Here is a 17,900-nt window from a genome sequence, read left to right as displayed (position 1 = left end):
ATAACTGACATATTGTTTTTATGATCATTTTATGTTATTTCTTTTTTTTTCAATTCTTTTTTGTTTTTGCTTTTTTACTATGTTTTAAAGACTACTTTTAGTCTGTTGGGGGATTGCACTGCAATCCCTCCAAAATTTTACTTAGGGTAGGCGTATTACAGTGAAGTTTTTATATTCTTTATGACATGACACCTGATATTCCTTTGAAGATTAAATATAACCTCATAACAATGACATGCTACTGCAAATTTTGGATTGCATCTCCAAAACCATTTTCCACATCATAGATCTTCTAAGCAATATTAGCTAATATAGACATAACACTGAGAATTTTAGCTGAAGTGTGACATGAATGAACTGGCATCTTAAAATGCCAGTGGGATTAAAGTGTAGATAATGGATTGTAGGCATAGAAAATTAAAACCATGCAGGTCACTAGAAAGAGTGTTTCGGTAATCCTGACCAGCATAACTGAGATCAGAACAAAGGTATTTACCATTATGATAGAGAGATAAAGATACTTTCATTAGACACCTGGGGTAAATTCAAAGGTTTGGTAAGTGAAAGGAGTTAAGTGTTCAGGGAAGATAATGAATTTAAGGTGGACTACTGCATTTCTATCTTGTGTGTTTATTTGAATATTGATGACTTTTACTGAAATAGGAAACAATGTGGAGGGACTTCTTTAGGATGAATATGTTCTCTTTCAGGTTTATTCACTTCAAGGAATCAAAGAAATATTTAAGTGGAAAGTTTCAGAAGTCATTTGGAATATAGTCAATCATATTTTAATAAATATGTGTGATGTCAGATGGGTACTAGAATTATCAGGTGATCACTTCATAAATCTATAAATGCCTAATCACTATGTTGTAAATCTTAAACTAATATACTGTACAGTTAAAAGTCTCCTCTTCAGATAGTTTTCAGTTAGTAATTCAGAGCGACTGTTTCCCAATAGAGTTTTATTTCTGATTTGGTTCTGGAAGGAAGTGTGAGAAAGATCCTCCTACTCCACAGCCATCTTAAATAACCCACATTTATTATTTTAAATCCATGTTTCGGGCTATTATGGTCTCATGCTTAAATTACTAATACACATTTTTTATCATTTTCCCTGCTTTTAAACTCTTGCCTTTGTATGCCATTCTATGTTTAGCTGCCAGAATCATTTGCTAAAGGAAAAATTTGATTTTGTGATTACCCTTCTTTAAAATTTGAGTAAATAACATTTGTCTGTAAATTAAAATCCAAACCATTCAAGACTACCTATTGTCTCCTATTTCAATCTAACTTTCTTCTGTTACCTACTGCCCACAACTTTCTCTGTGATCCATACCCACTGGAATGCTTTCCAAATACCCATGAACTTTTCTCATTCATCTGTTCATTGTGAAATCTGTCCTTTTGCTACACTCTGCCTAGATCCTACCAAGGCTTTCATCTCGCCTCATGTTTTCTATTTTACTAAAGCTGTTTCCAATTATTCCATAGAGGATTATGAGGTTTTTCCTCTGGAATTCTGAACACCCTGTACTAGTCTTAAGACTCTTATCAAAATATGCCCCATATATATCCAAGCAAGTTATTTGCTATTTCACATAGGGGAAAAGATATGGCACGTGTGTCACCTAAACCATCAGGCAAATTCAGACACAGAGTGGAAGGGACTTCGGTGTGTGTGTCTGTGTGTGCGAAATATCCATAGGGGATTCTTATTTGTTATTTTCCTTACTTCCAATCTACAGGATAAATGTATCTCTATGTAATGTATTTTATTTTTGAGTTCTGGAAGTCGAAATAATTTTTCCCAGAGAAGTTTTTGGCTTCTGTTTTATTCCCTCGATAAACATTAATCTTGCATGAACACAAAAACATTTTAATTTTAAAGTTAATTTTTAACCTATGTTGTGTCTTTATTGCCATTGATCTCTGCACTCAGTAGGAACACCCTAAACCTCTGCAGAGCAGTGTGTGACGGAGCTGCTGTCATGTTACCTCAGAAGTGGGCTTCGGTGGTTCTGCTGCTGCAGCTCTGCAGTGCTGGCTGTGGATTCTGTGGAAAGGTTCTGGTGTGGCCTGTTGACATGAGCCACTGGCTTAATATAAAGAACATTCTAGAGGAACTCGCAAAGAAAGGACATGAGGTAACTGTGTTGACTCCTGCACATACTAAGCTCATTGACTACAAGAAACCTTCCCCACTGAACTTCGAAATATTGCATTCAGAATATCAGAAAGAATCAGTGGAGAAAGCACATGAGAAATTTCTGGACGTAATTTTGAATGTCTTGCCAAACTTAACACCCTGGCAATCAACAATAAAACTGAATGATGTTTTTCTTGAAATAACTGAAAGTGTAAAAACCCTGTGTGAGAGTGCAGTCTACAATCAGGCATTCATGAAGAAGCTCCAGGAAAGAAACTACGATGTAATGGTTATAGACCCTGTAATGCCCTGTGGAGAGTTGGTGGCGGAATTGCTTGGAGTCCCTTTTGTGCTCACATTAAGAGTGTCTATGGGAGGCATGAAGGAGAAACACTGTGGGAAACTTCCAGCTCCACCTTCTTATGTTCCTGTTCAGATGGTGGGACTTACAGACCGAATGACCTTTCTGGAAAGAGTAAAAAATGTAATGTTCTCTGTTCTCTTTGACTTCCGGATCCGGGATTATGACATTCATTTTTGGGACCAATTTTACAGTGAGGCATTAGGTAAGACATTTTGCTTTTTATTTTAAAGTTGTTATCAAAATAAATTCAGAAATCTAAGTGAATGAAATCTAAGTAAATGAAAGGAATACATTTTAAAGTATCTGACTTTCATTTAAAACTCTACCAGTGACAGTAATCAACTGGTTATCAAAAACTAAGTGGAAATGGGAACAAGAAATCTCTTTACATGGTTACTCTGTCTTTATAGTTATCATACCATTTCTTGTAAGACAACTTGATGCTTGTTAGGTTCCTGCAAAAAATCAATACAAAACACGCAAAAATGTTAATCCTCTAGAAGATGGAATTTTTTTCATATTTGGATATTATATATGAGTCCAGTACACTGCATTTTCATTTTAGAGGAAGTTGTAGTATTCTTGGTAAAGAGAGGACAATGTTTATCCTAAGAGCAAGATAACCTACTTGTCTGATACCAGTCCTAAACTAAAATATGATTATTATTAACAAAGATATTATATTTAATCCACCTGTATCAGTTCCAAAATTTTTGATATGCATAACCCATGGACACAGACAATAGTGGGGTGAAGGCCTGGGGGGAGGGCTCAAGGTAGAGGGGATCAATGGGGGGGAAAAGGGGACATTTGTAATACTTTCAACAATAAAGATAAATTTTTAAAAATGGGTGTTGGATTTTATGGAATGCTTTCTCAGCATTTATTGATATAATTATGTGATTTTTGTCTTTCAGTTTGTTTATGTGATGTATTACATTTATTGATTTCTGGATATTGTACCAGCCTTGCATCCCTGGAATAAATCCCACTTGGTCATGGTGTATGATCTTTTTAATATATTGATGGATCTGATTTGCTAATATTTTGTTGAGGATTTTAGCATCTATGTTCATCAGGGATATTGGCCTGTAATTCTCTTTCTTTGTAGTATCTTTATCTGGTTTTGGAATTAGGATAATTATAGCCTCATAAAAAGAGCTTGGAAGTGTTTCTTCCTTTTGGATTTTTTTGGAATAGTTTGAAGAGGACAGGTGTTAGTTCTTCTTTGAATGCTTAGTAAAACTCCCGTGTGAAGTCATCCTGAGCAGGTCTTTTGTTTGCTGGGAGTTTTTGATTACTGCTTCAGTTTCATCAATTGTTATTGCCCTATTCACATTTTCTGATTCTTCCTGATTGAGCTTTGAAAGGTTGTATTTTTCTAGGAATTTTTCCATTTCTTTGTTTGTCCAACTTGTTAACATATAGTTGTTTACAGTATTTTCTTACAATTTTTTGTATTTCTGTGGTGTCAGCTGTTACTTAAACTCTTTTGGTTTTGATTTTATTTATTTATTTACACTCTTTCTTAATGAGTCTGGCTAAAGATTTATCAACCTTGTTTATTTTTTCAAAGAAACAGCTCTTGGTTTCATTGATCTTTTGTATTGTTTTTTAGTCTCTATATCATTTACTTCTGTTCTGATCTTTATGATTTCCTTCTTTCTACTTACTCTGGGCTTTTGTTTTTGTTCTCTTTCTATTTCTTTAAGTTGTAGGATTAGATAGTTTATTAGAAATTTTTCTTGTTTTTTGAGGTAGGCCTGTAGTAGGCTATGAACTTGCCTTTCAGGGCTGCTTTGGCTGTGTCCCATAGATTTGGTGGTGATGTGTGTTCATTTTCATTTTTTTCCAGGAATTTTTTTTATTTCTTCCTTGACCTCTTTGATAACCCATTGATTGTTTAATAACATGCTATTTAGCCTCCATGTGTTTGAATGTTTACCAAGGTTATATCCTCTTGTTGGATTGATCTCTTTAGTATTATGAAGTGGCCTTCATTGTCTCTTGTTATGGCCTTCATTTTGAAGACTATTTTATCAGATATGAGTATTTCTATACCAAGTTTTTTTTTTTCCATTTGCAAGGAAAAATTTTTTCCATCCCTTCACTTTCATCCTGTGTGCCTTTGTTCTGAGGTGGCTCTCTTGTAGACAGCATATATTTGGGTCATATTTTCTTATCCATTCAGCTACCCTATGCTTTTGATTGAGGTATTTAAGCCATTTGCATTTACGGTTATTATTGATAGGTACTAATTTGTTGCCATTTTTATTCTTTATGCCTGTTTTTCACTCTCTCTCTCTATGTTTCTTCTTACAACAATCCCTTTAGCATTTCTTGCAATGCTGGTTTTGTTGTAATTAGCTCCTTTAGCCTTTTTTTGTCTGTGTAGCTCTTTGTTTCACCTTCAATTTTGAATAATAGCCTTGTTGGATAAGGTAGTCTTGGATTCAGTCCCTTACTTCTCATTACTTTGTACACTTCATGCCACTCCCTTATGGCCTGATGTGTTTCTATTGAGAAATCAACTGATAGACTAATGGGAGCTCCTTTGTAGATAACTTTCTGTCTCTCTCTTGCTGCCTTTAAGATTCTTTCTTTATCTTTAATGTTTGCTAATTTAATTATGACTTGTTTTGGTGTGGATCTTTTAGGGTTCATCTTGATTGGGATTCTCTATATTTACTGGACTTGTGTGACTTTTTATTTCACCAGGTCAGGGAAATTTTCTGTCATTATTTCTTCAAATAGTTCTCTATTCCTTGCTCAGAATCTTCTCCTTCTGCTACCCCTATGATGCAGATGTTGTTATATTTCATGTTGTCCCAAAGCTCCCTTAAACTTGCTTGCTTTTTAATTTTTTTCCCCAATTGCTGCTTTGATTGAATGTCTTTTTCTACCTTGTCTCTTAACTCACTGATTCAGACCTCAGCTTTATCTAATCTACTGTTGATTCCTTTCAGATATTCTTTATTTCAGCTATGTCATTCTTCATTTCTAATTGATTCTTATTCATGGTTTCTATCTCTTTTTTCATGTTGGTGAAGTTCTCACTAAGATTCCTATAGTTCTCATTAAGTGGCTTGTAGTTCTCACTAAGTTGTTTGAACACCCTTATAACCATTACTTTGAATTATTTATCTGACAGATTCCTTGCCTCCATTTCATTTTGTTTCTTTTCTGGTGATTCTTCCTTTTCTTTCTTTTTCAGGTTGTTTCTTTGTCTCTCCATTTTAGCAGTCTAGTAGTCAGGGGTGCTGTGTGCAGCAGGGTGAGGCAGCTGGGTTGCAGGGGGAGGTCCATGCATCCAGGGGCAATGGATTGCACCAGGTCATAAACAGTGGGATCGATCTTCTGGTGCCACTGGGTTAGGCACTCTGGGTCACAGTGGCAGGTCCATGAATCCTGCCACACAGTGAGGTTCAGTCTTTTGGGGGCACTGGGTCAGGCATGCCTGGTCATGGAGGCAGGTCTGTGCATCCAGGGGCCTTGGGTCATGACTGTGGGGCCCAGTGCAAGGAGGCAGGGCCAGTCATCTGGGGGTGCCAGGTCAGTCACACTGGGTCTGATGGTAGGTCCTTGTGTCTGGGGTTGTTGGATCACCTTGGCAGGGCCAGTCATACCACACCAAGGTGGTGGGGCTAGTCATCCAGGGGCACCACGTCTGGCACACCAGATTTGGGTGGCAGGTCCATGCATCCAGACATGCCACACATCAATGTGCTCACCATTCTTATCCTCTCATAAACTTCATTTTTGGTTTAGAATTTTTTTATTATTGATTTTTAGAGAGAGGAGGGAGAGAGAGAGACATTGATGTAAGAGCAGAACATCAATTGACTACCTCCTGCATGCTCCCTTCCAGGGATGGAGCTCACAACCCAGGCATGTGCCCTGACCAGGAACTGAACCAGCAACCTTTCAGTACATGGATGATGCCCAGCCAACTGAGTCACAGCAGCCAGGGCCCTCTCATAAACTTTAAATGAAACTCCAGAAAGTCCTGTTTGGACAGGTTCATCATCGTTGGTCATAAAAAAGATTCCTAGGATGCTTTATATTTCTTGGAGGAGTGCTGCACAAAAACCTGAAAGAGTAATTAGAAAATTCTGAAAGACTTGTGTCTTGAGCAGTTAAAGAGAATAGATTTTTTTTTTAACTTCACTGATATACACCTATTCAATCTATATTTAATCTTTGACTTTTCTGCTTAAAAAAATGCTTTGATTTACAATTTCATACGCTCAGCTTTGATATGAATCAGCCAACTCAAAGAGAGTTCTACTTCAACTATAATTGAGAAGCACAGACAAGAACAAAGGATAAATCTAACACTAAATATATTCTCTAATTCACTGATTATCTAATTGTTTCACAGAACTAATGTTCAAAGAAACCAACTTAAAAAATGCTTTGATATAGTCATGATTTGAACTCAAATGTATTGGTTTGCTATAATTAATCAATTTAATAATCATTATGCATGCTGGGATCACACTACATGCTAGGCTCTATAGATTAGTTAAAAAAATACAAGGATCTTGGCTCAAGTCTGCCCTCAGTGGTAACTGAAAGCTATATGTCACTGCCACATTTTGATAATAGGATTATGAGTAAAGGCCTCTGAGAAGCCTCAACTCGAGAAAAAGTGGGCAGAAGCATTATTTAAGGAAAAGAGAGAAAAAGGGCATATTTTATTAAGCAAAATTGTACTAGTCATGTATTCAGACAATCCCTAAGAAGTTTTTAAAATTAAAAATCATCCCACTTGACTCACTGGGTAGCTTAACATAGCAGATTCATTTGATAATAATATCTACTTGGTAGCTAAAATTTAACCCATTAATTAAACGTATATGTGTGTGTCTGTGTGTGTATATATATATATGCATATATATATGCATATATACATATACATATATATGCATATATATTAGAATTATCCATTCTGATTATAGAACTCAATTTTATGTAAATTATATAACTAAAATAAAATGGATAGCTGTCAGTTTTATTTCACTGTTTTATGTTCATAATTCCTCATATGTAACATTTCAAATATTATTTATGAAATTATTTACAGTTTATTTTATACTTAAATTCACTTTCATTCTTTCATTTTATCCCCTCTGTACTCATTATTGTGAATCATTACTCTAAATACAGAATTCTCCTAATTGCTTTAAGCTCTGTCTTTCTGAAATGAAGCGAAGGTCATATAGACTAAATCACCTAGGGAAAAAAATGATTAAGTGAAATAAGAGAATGGCTAATAAAAATATCACCTTGGAGTTTGTAATCAAGGCATGATTTAAGTCAGTAAGTAACATCTAGAGGGGAAAGACACATTAATTCAGAAACTAAGAGATGGAGCTCTAATCTAACCTCTAGCAATTTCAAGCTGAGTGTCCTTTGGACTACAAGACCTCAAAGATTAAAAAGTGATGACTCTGAAATGAGACTTTCCTCCCTGGGTGTATGTCACCATCAACTTTGTTTAGAATCCTAAAGTGAAAAATATTCTCACACTGGTTTTTTTCTCTTTCTCTCAGTTATATAACATGTATTTTTTTGAAAACAGAAATTATTGACTAGGTTATTTTTGCAATTAGTCATTCTTCTGCATAAAAATCTAAAATTAATGCCTTAAATACCCTTCAAAACACAGCAGTAAGGCAGCAGTAAAGTAAGACAGTAGTAAAGTGGTGTGTGATCATCATAGTATGTACTTATGTATGACACATCCCAAAAAGAGGGTCATCATGAGTATGAATTATTCAGGGAGTTGATACTAATAAAATAGTGACCCATTATTTGAAGTGATGAGATATAACTGAGAAGGATAAGGTAGACTGATACTGATGGGATCCTATAACAATATGAGTAATCCTGAAATTAAAACATGCTGGAGAGGGGGTGGACATATTCTTGACTGGAAGACTAGATACCATTGAAAGGTGACTTGGTGCAGATATCATGAGGCTAATCTATCATCTACCATTCAGTTGGAGAGAAAAAAAATTAGTAATTAATTTATAGTTTGGAGTTGTGTTTAAATGTTTTGTTTGTTTTTTATCTTGTAAAAAAAAACTTACAAATTATTCTATTTTTCTGTTTTTTTTAAACTTTCTTTTCTCTTTCATCTTTACGTCTTATTTCTCTTTCTTTTATTCCATGTTATTTTATTAATTCCCCCTTTCATTTGCCTCTAAAAGCCATATTATTCTAGAAGACCTAAATTTATTTTTCCCTTGATAGCTAATCATCAAATTAGTGGTGCAATTTTTCCATTTAACTTATAGTCTAATTCCCTCTACCCACCTTTTTTTTTTTTTTAATTTTTCCAGGAAGACCCACTACATTATGTGAGACTCTGGGGAAAGCTGAAATTTGGTTAATTAGGACATATTGGGATTTTGAATTTCCTCGCCCATACCTACCTAATTTTGAATTTGTTGGAGGATTGCACTGCAAACCTGCCAAACCTTTACCTAAGGTAAGACTATAGCGTTGAAGGATTACATGTACCTTCTTATATCCCTGATCTCCCTTTAAAGATCGCAGTCTTAATAAGAGAGACATGATGCTGAACATCTTTGAATGGCCAACTCCATTTCCATTTTCCATGTCAGAGGGGCTCTTGTGAGTTATATACAGGTACTTTAGGCATTATATTGGGAAATTAGGTTGAAAAAGTGGCATGATTGAAGCATATCTTAAACTATCATTGTTTTTATAGTATGGATAATTGATAGAAGTGACAGGAAACTGGAGCCATGAACATCACTAAGGAGACTGCTGTAGTATTTCTCACGAGCACGATACAGTTGTGAACAACGGCATATACTATGACAGAGAGATAAACATGCTTTCATGGGACACTAGGATAAGTTCCACACTGTTTAATGGGTGAGAGGAAGTAAAAGTTGAAGAAAGAGAAGGAAATAAAGATGACTCCTTGATTTCCATTTTAAATGTTTATTTCATAGTGTTGGCTTCTACTGAAATAGGAAAAATGAGGTAAAAATTATTTGAGACTAATACAATGAGTTCTGTATTGTGACTATTCACTTAAAGGAGCAAGAGGATTTTCTAGAAGTCATTTGGATAATGGGAGGTCTCAGTCTCAGAGCACAGCACAGGAAAGATGGGAGGTTATCAGCATAGAGTTCATGAAAACGAGAGGCCCAATCTTGGCTTGATTCTTTACCAACATGGTGACGGGTTTCTTTTGGAATGAAAAAGATAATAGTGTACCACATTCCTAAGTCTTCAAAGAAAAAAATGTGGGGTGTCAGGGATGTCGGAAGAAAATAGTACTGAGAAACAAATGAGTAATAGATAAGCATTACAAGGATACCTTGTTGAACTATCGATAGGAAGCGAGGAGGAAAACCCTCATTTACTTGTACTGTAAGAATATTAACAAAATCCCTTCAGGAAGTTTGCAGAGTACATGGTGTTCCCAGGAGAATCTTGATTTATTTTATGGTGAAGTGTATCTTGATGAGTGATATTTCATTTCAGAGTCATGAATATCTTTTTCCTTACCAAGCAAGTTATCTCTGCAAACCAAGTTCTATTACGACTTGGCATAATGAACCAACATCTAACTTGAGAAATCAAAAAAGAGGTGACAATTTTTATGGCTCTCTAGATAATCTCCCATACCAAACTCATTTCTATCCTCTATTTCCCACTTTTACACGATATACACTCTTACAGCCACACACACACAATAAGCTCCATAATTTCACAAAATCACCTCAGATGAAATGAAAGGGGGAAATTTATCCCATTCTAAATTCAGCTTACCTATTGATAAGGAGTTTGTGCAGTCTGAATACTAATCATGGTTTATGGTTAGAATTAGTCCAGACACGAAACACACAGATTAAAAAGCAATGATGAGGCAGAAGCAGTTTGTTCTGGCAGTTGGTGGCAAGGCACAAGGCTCTTAGAAATGGAAGGCTTGGGCACGGACTGGTATCGAGAGCTGTGACTTCCAGGGTCAGGCACAGAGCCAGAGCAGATGCTGGAAGGACAGATGCAGGTTGTAGAAAATCCTCACTCTGACTACAGTCTCACAGATAACATTCAGAGGATGGTAGAAAATAAGAATATTCATGCAGAAGAGTCGTCCGAACAGAAAGTGGATCTGCAGTTTTTGCCAACTGTGCCTACCTGGATCAGACAGGTGTGCCTATCTTATTACAGGAAATTACTGTACTTGCAAAGGAAAGACTGCGGAATCCCATTGAATTTCAGGTATAACATCTTTTTAAAAAGAAAGCACAGTTGGAAGATCGAAGCTGACTTATTGGGAAGAACAAAAACATTTGGTTTCTACTGTAGATTTACATGATTAAGAGGCAGCTTTAATTTCCATAATTTCTCCCCCTTTTTGGAAGTATAAGACCCTTCAAGATAACAACTTATTACTGGAGTTGCAGGAAACATATTTCACTTATTTTGATTTAATGACCATACTTATTTAATGAGTGTGTTCTGTGCATTTTTTTCTGATTGTCCTTAAATTTGTTTTTTAAATGACCTTCAAAATAAACTACTAAATCATAAAAAAACACACCACAATTATTAGAGATCTTCCAATCAAGAACATTCACACATGTGTATACACACACATACACACACACACACACACACCATTTTATTCAAACTCCATGTGTTTGGGAAAGTGAATCAAAATAATAACAAAATAATATCTATGATGTCAGGTATGTCCTCCTAACATTAATGAAGTTGACATTGTCAACTTTGACATCGTCTCCTTTTTGGTCATTTAACAGCCTTTAATTGGCGAACATGGTGACTCTAGAGCTGCCACAAACAATTTGACAAAGAATACATACTACATGTCTAGAAGATGTCATTCTCATAGAGTTTGATCTGACTGGGCCCAAACCCGGAGTTTCCCCAACTTGCACAACTCTAAATGGTGAGGCAGTTTAATTTATAGAAGTGGCTATGTATCAACTCTGTGCTAACGCTCAAATTAAGAACATGTAGCTAGTGTCCACTGAGGTGGGAGTTTTATACATCAAGAAGACAGGCAATCACTGTTGCCTAAAGTAACATGATTATAGAGCTGTTTAAAATTGTTATATCTCTTTTTCAGTACTATTACTATATACCACAATTCTAACAAATATCTGCTTAGCCTTATTAATAAAGACTTGAACATGAGGAAATCACCATTGAAGCCATATATAAAAAATAGATCAACACAGTAAAAAGTTATTAAATGTAAGATGTCAGATGCTTAATTCAGACACATTTGGGGGATTTCTTTTGAGGAATATTTTTACGAGCTTATAAAATGCTCAATTTTTAATAAAATTAAATCTGGTGAGTAACAGTGTCCATCAACCATGAAAAGTGCTGTATTATCATCACCTAACCCTTTGGTTTAATGGTTTGGTTCTATGGCTATTCACTAATCAATGATATGTATTTAAACATAGATTTTATTTATTTTAATTAAATTTATTGGGGTGACATTGGTTAATAAAATTATATAGGCTCAAGTGTACAGTTCTACGATACATCAACTGTATATTGTATTATATACTTCCTCCTAAAGAGACTAGGTGGTTCTAGGTGTCAAAGATAAAAAGCAGTCTAACCATGCTTCTGACAATTCCTTGAATCTTTATTTTAGAAGTATAAGCGGACTTTATTTTATTTCCTATGATACTATACCTCCGTAAAACAAAGAATTTTTTCTCTACAGGAAATAGAAGAATTTGTCCAGAGCTCAGGCAAAGATGGTATTGTGGTGTTTTCTCTGGGTTCAGTGATCCAAAATCTCACAGAAGAAAAGGGCAATCTTATTGCCTCGGCCCTTGCCCAGATTCCACAGAAGGTTAGTACAACCTTTAATCCTGCTCAGTTGGTGTCTTTCCAACTGAAAGTTGAATCTCATTTTATGCTTAACATATCAGGTACCAGGATTAAGTAAAAATTTGTAAAATATTACAATAGTGAGTTTAGGCATATTTGCACCTTGCCTGCTGAGCATTGTTGTTATTATGGAAACAGATCTTTTACAATCATTTGTTTTCAATGAAATAAAGATGAAAACATTAAGTGCCTTGTTCATGAAATCTTAAGTCTTGTTCTGACAATTCCCAAAATAGTTCTGAAATGCATTCACTCCAGGACCAGGAAAAGGGAGAAATAAAATGACAAAAATAAAGATGAATCATATACAAGAATATCCTCCATATCTTTGTTTGTATTAAGACTTGATTTATCATAATTGAGCATAGAAGTAGAAGCCTAGATTCATTTAGCATTTTAATTAGAGTTTTCTAGAATTAAAAGACCATAGAAATTTTAATATTATAGTCTAGCAATTTGCATGCCCTAATTTATGATATTTAACTCATTTTAAAGTTATTATCGCCATACTAGATTATTGCTGTTATATATTGTTATTTATAAAACATCCAAGAGCTCTTTTTATTTGCATACTTGGTTAAGTTCCATAAAATTTATATTAAAAATTATATTTAAAGGTAAATATAATTGCAAAAACAAAACCAAACAGAATAATTGACTGAACTTTGGAATATAAGCAAAAATCACTATCTTATTCTTACTTTAGAAAAACAAAAAAAAAGAAGTTGTGGGAGAAAAAAGAAGATAGAAAGAAATGAAAGATGAAAAGATAACCAATCATCCAAAAAATAAGTAGATAAAATCTAAAGCAATGATATTTGTAAGAAACACTAATTTGAAGATAGAACTAAGAATGCCAGTGACATAAATGTATACAGAAGTCCTGTGGCCATAAAAATTATAACTCCCAAACTCTGATTCATTTGGCTAATATGGCATTATATACTAATTCTTCACTTACAATCTCACTCCCAGAAGCTCTTAAGTGATAAGAGGCAAAATGATAATAGTATACTTAATAGGCAACTTTCACAAGTTCTTAAAAAAATGGTTGTAAACAGTGCCACTATTTCTTTCGGTATTTACAAAGTATACTCCCTTCTCAACCATCAGCTAAAGTAGAGTAGATGCATGATTTATATATAACTCAACAACCTTAAACTGTCATTATCCTGTGGTATTACTTGTGAAATATATGCACTGTCTTCCACAGGTTTTATGGAGATACAAAGGAAAGAAACCAGCCACATTAGGAGCCAATACTCGGCTCTATGATTGGCTACCCCAGAATGATCTTCTTGGTAAGACTAAAGGGAAGAAAAGCTGTATAGTGGTTGATGGACAAGTTGATTAATTCTTTAACAGTGAATATGAACTTAAAAATTAATGTCAACAAATAGTTAACAATTCTAAATGTTTCTCATTTTTGCTCCAATTCAAAAGATATAATTAAATATTTGACCATTAATTTTATAGATTCATACCTCCTATGAATTCAGAGAGTTTCAGGCAACACAAAAGGGCTTAATGCCTCCTTTTCCTGGGATAGCAATTTTTTTGTGGTAGCAGTGCCCCATAGGAAATATTGTAGAAAATACTGTCTTTTTCAGTAATTTATTCCATAGATCTTCCTCTTCTGTCTCTGAATTTCTATTCATGTGTTATAGTAAAATTTTCACCTGCTTCTCATTCTATCCCCAAACTAGGTCATCCAAAAACCAAAGCTTTTATCACTCATGGTGGAATAAATGGGATCTATGAAGCTATTTATCATGGGGTCCCTATGGTGGGAGTTCCCATGTTTGCTGATCAGCCTGATAACATTGCTCACATGAAGGCCAAAGGAGCGGCTGTGGAGGTGAACTTATACACAATGACAAGTGCAGATTTGCTGCACGCCTTGAGAACAGTCATTAACAATTCTTCGTAAGTACTACTTCTTTCTAAAGGATTACCATTGATTGTATTATGCACCATACAAGAAAATGTTAGAGATCATGCTTACAGACCTTTGAATGGACCTTTCCCCATAATCTTGGCCCATTCATTATCTTGGTGTTGGAAATCTTCTGGAAAGTATAGTTCATACAATGTCACACTTCCTGCTTGGAAAAATTAGGCTTCAATTTCTATGTCTGAATTTAACCACATTCTATTAAGAATATATTTCTTTGCCCAGCCGGGCGTGGCTCAGCGGTTGAGCATCGACCTGGGATCCAGGCGACCAGGGTTCAATTCCCGGTCAGGGCACATGCCCGGGTTGCGGGCTTGATCAATGACTCTCTCATCATTGATGCTTCTACCTCTCTCTCCCTCTCCTTTCCTCTCTCTGAAATCAATAAAGATATATTTTAAAAAAAAGAAAAGAATATATTTCTTTTATAATCTCTCCACTATACATGTTAAAATTCTATGCAATGAGCAGAGTTCATGTAGCAATGAGCAGAGTTCTGTGGCCTTTAGATTAATTTTTATAACATGTATCATGTAACTAACAAAAACAAAATTTCTTTCTCTTTTTGCCTTCTTTCTTACTTGCCATCCAGCTATAAAGAGAATGCTATGAAGTTATCAAGGATTCACCATGACCAGCCCATGAAACCTCTAGATCGAGCAGTCTTCTGGATCGAGTATGTCATGCGCCACAAAGGAGCCAAACACCTGCGGCCAGCCTCCCATGACCTCACCTGGTTCCAGTACCACTCTTTGGATGTGATTGGGTTCCTGCTGGCCTGTGCAGCATCTGCTATATTCTTGATCACAAAATGTTGTTTATTTTCTTGTCAAAAATTTGGTAAAACAGGAAAGAAGAAAAAGAGGGAATAGATCTTTCCAAGTTTTGCAAAGTTCTGAGTGGACAATCCTGTTTATTCCTGTACCTCCTTCCTGTTTTCAAATATTCCATTCCTCTTTTTTAGCCTAAAGAAACAGCCCAGAATTCCACAAGACCATTAACTGGTAAGCGTGTCCCACTCTTCCTTTTTCTAGCCCCAGGTATTTTTACCCGCTTCCTCTTTACCCACTTTCTGGCACAGGGACATTAATTACTCTAAAATTCCCATTCATATCACTCTTTTAATTTTATAACCTTAAGTGATATGGTGATTGCTGAAGAGAACAAAATATGAGCTAAATGTCATGGATGTAGGGAGCTCAGAATAATACAGTTCACCAGTTGCAACAGATCATATAATCAGGGGAGTATCCTCAAAAATTAGTATCCATGAAAATATGATTTCCTTTTTAAAAGGAAAATTTCCTAAATAAATATAAGCCTCCTCTTTATTTGCTCAATGTTATTTGTATTAGGCCAAAATTGAAAATAATGATGGAGCATTCTGCTTCGTAATGTTTACAAAGTTCCCATAAAGCTCAGCATTAGTCTGCTCAGAAGCCATAACAAGATACTGCAGACTCAGCAGCATAAGCAATAGATATTTATTTTTTCACCATTCTGGAGGCTAGAAGTGCAACATCAAGATGCCAGCAGGGATGATTTCTGGCGAGGCTTCCCTTCCTGACTCTGTCCTCTTATGGCCTTTGTAAGAAAAAAAAGCCTTACAAGGACACAAGTGTTATGGGATTAAAGTCCACCTCATGGCCTTATGTAATTTGAAATATCTTGTTAAAGGGCTTATCTCCAAATATAGTCACATTGGGAGTTAAGGCTTCAACAAACACATTTGAGATGGTTACACAAGTCCATAACAAGCTCTGTCAAACAATTATGCCTGTTTTTGCCTTTAATCAACAAATATTTATTGTGTGCCTTTTATGTAAAAGAAACAATTCTGAACATTTCCTTAGAAAATAAAGATAATCAATGGAATGATTTTTTTTCCCCAACAAGTGAAGATATCAGTAAAGTTTTAAAGGTAAACAGATTTTAGGAGAAATAAATTAAAGAATTATACACAAATTGTTTTACTAATTTTAATGAGATTTTTAAAGACCAGTATAATTGATAACCTTAAAGTTAAATGTTAATTCATTATATTTAAAAATCGCTAGTATTCATAATTTTAGTAATAATTTTATATAATCAAAGAAATAGTTTCCTACAGAAAACAGTCATATACTCTGAATGTAGTAAGATCATTGCAATTTTGCCCTGGCCAGTGTGGCTCAGTGCTGTCCCATGCACTGAAATGTCACCAATTCAATTACTAGTCAGGACACACACCCAGGTTGCATGTTCAAAGGGAGGCAACCAATCGATGTATCTCTCTCACATCGATGTTTCTCTCTTTTTCTCTCTCTCTCCCTTACTCTCTCTCTAGAATCGATAAAAACATTTTGAAAAAACAAAAGATCATTACAATTTTTTCCAGTCTCTATATTCCATAAATGTAAATTAATTACATATGGTTTCACTCATATGTGGAATACAAAACAAAAAGTAACAAATGAACAAATATAACAAAACAGAAAAAACAAATTAACAGAAACAGACAACAGATTGGTAATTACCAGAGGGGAGAGGTGTGGGGGAAGGGCAAAAAGGTAAATGGAGCTCAAACATATGGTAACAGAAGGAAACTAGACTTTTGGTGGTGAGCACATAATACAGTATGCACATATCAAAGTATAATATGGTTGTACACTTGAAATTTATATAATGTTATTAACTGATGTTATCACAATTTAAAAATTAAATAAATACGCCCAGCCGGGTGTGGCTCAGTGGTTGAGCATCAACCTAGGATCCACGAGATCAGGGTTCGATTACCAGTCAGGGCACATGCCCGGTTGCAGGCTTGATCAATGACTCTCTCATCATTGATGTTTCTGTCTCTCTCTCTCTCCCTCTCCTTTCCTCTCTCTGAAATCAATAAAGATATATTTTTTTAAAAAATTAAATAAATACTAAATAAATCCTTATAGGGAAATCTTACGATTTTAGAGCAAAACCACACCATATTCTCCTGAATACTCTTCTGCATTTTTGGAAACAGTTCCTGGATTTTTACTGAGCTCTGGTAGAAATTAAACCAATGAGATGCAGATTAGTAGGGCACCACTTAATACTCTGATGTCTAATAATAAAACTCATGTAAAGCTGTAACAAACCAATAAAAAAAGATCATCACATTGATTCTGAGAGAATAAAGGTTTGGATCACACCACCAACTAAAGAACTCTAAGGGGAGGAGTTGTCAAGGATAAAGGGTGCCCTGCTGTGTTTGGGTTACCTGTTTCTTGGGTCATACCACCATGATAGGGGGAAATGTGGCAGGTCAAGGGGTAACCAGGTTCATGAGCCTGCCACCCTGCTACCTGGTTTCTATTAGCTTCTGGCACCACTGTACTGTGACCAGAATGCCAGAGAGACGTCTCCCGTTACCAGGTTATCCAGTAATGCAAACTAATGGGAGTACCACAGCAACCAGAGGAGGGAGCCGCATTTATGGGCTCCAGAGCTGTTGCTGCCCCTCTTACCCTCCACCCATAGTGGCGTCA

At 35.4% G+C, this 17,900-nt stretch overlaps 1 protein-coding gene and 1 pseudogene across 2 annotated transcripts in view; both read left to right on the top strand.

Annotated features, from left to right (window-relative positions):
• Positions 1-17,216, top strand: part of LOC308563468 (uncharacterized protein) — a 33,945-nt gene extending 16,729 nt beyond the window's left edge. Inside the window, exons 7-12 of the mRNA XM_081150605.1 lie at positions 1,943-2,715; positions 8,864-9,012; positions 12,271-12,402; positions 13,654-13,741; positions 14,147-14,366; positions 14,987-17,216. Of these exons, the coding sequence (XP_081006731.1) occupies positions 1,943-2,715; positions 8,864-9,012; positions 12,271-12,402; positions 13,654-13,741; positions 14,147-14,366; positions 14,987-15,266 (1,642 nt within the window). The 3' untranslated portion in view covers positions 15,267-17,216. The remainder of the gene's footprint in view (positions 1-1,942; positions 2,716-8,863; positions 9,013-12,270; positions 12,403-13,653; positions 13,742-14,146; positions 14,367-14,986) is intronic.
• On the top strand, positions 9,817-10,790 carry LOC308561235 (protein dpy-30 homolog pseudogene; annotated as a pseudogene). The gene is made up of 2 exons: positions 9,817-9,850; positions 10,526-10,790. The product of its transcript is annotated as a protein dpy-30 homolog pseudogene (transcript).
• Positions 17,217-17,900: the final 684 nt, after the last annotated feature.

This window comes from Miniopterus schreibersii (genome assembly GCF_964146895.1).
Source record: "Miniopterus schreibersii genome assembly, chromosome: 1".
NCBI classification, from domain to species: Eukaryota; Metazoa; Chordata; class Mammalia; order Chiroptera; family Miniopteridae; genus Miniopterus; species Miniopterus schreibersii.
This window is presented reverse-complemented; position numbering and strand designations above follow the sequence as displayed.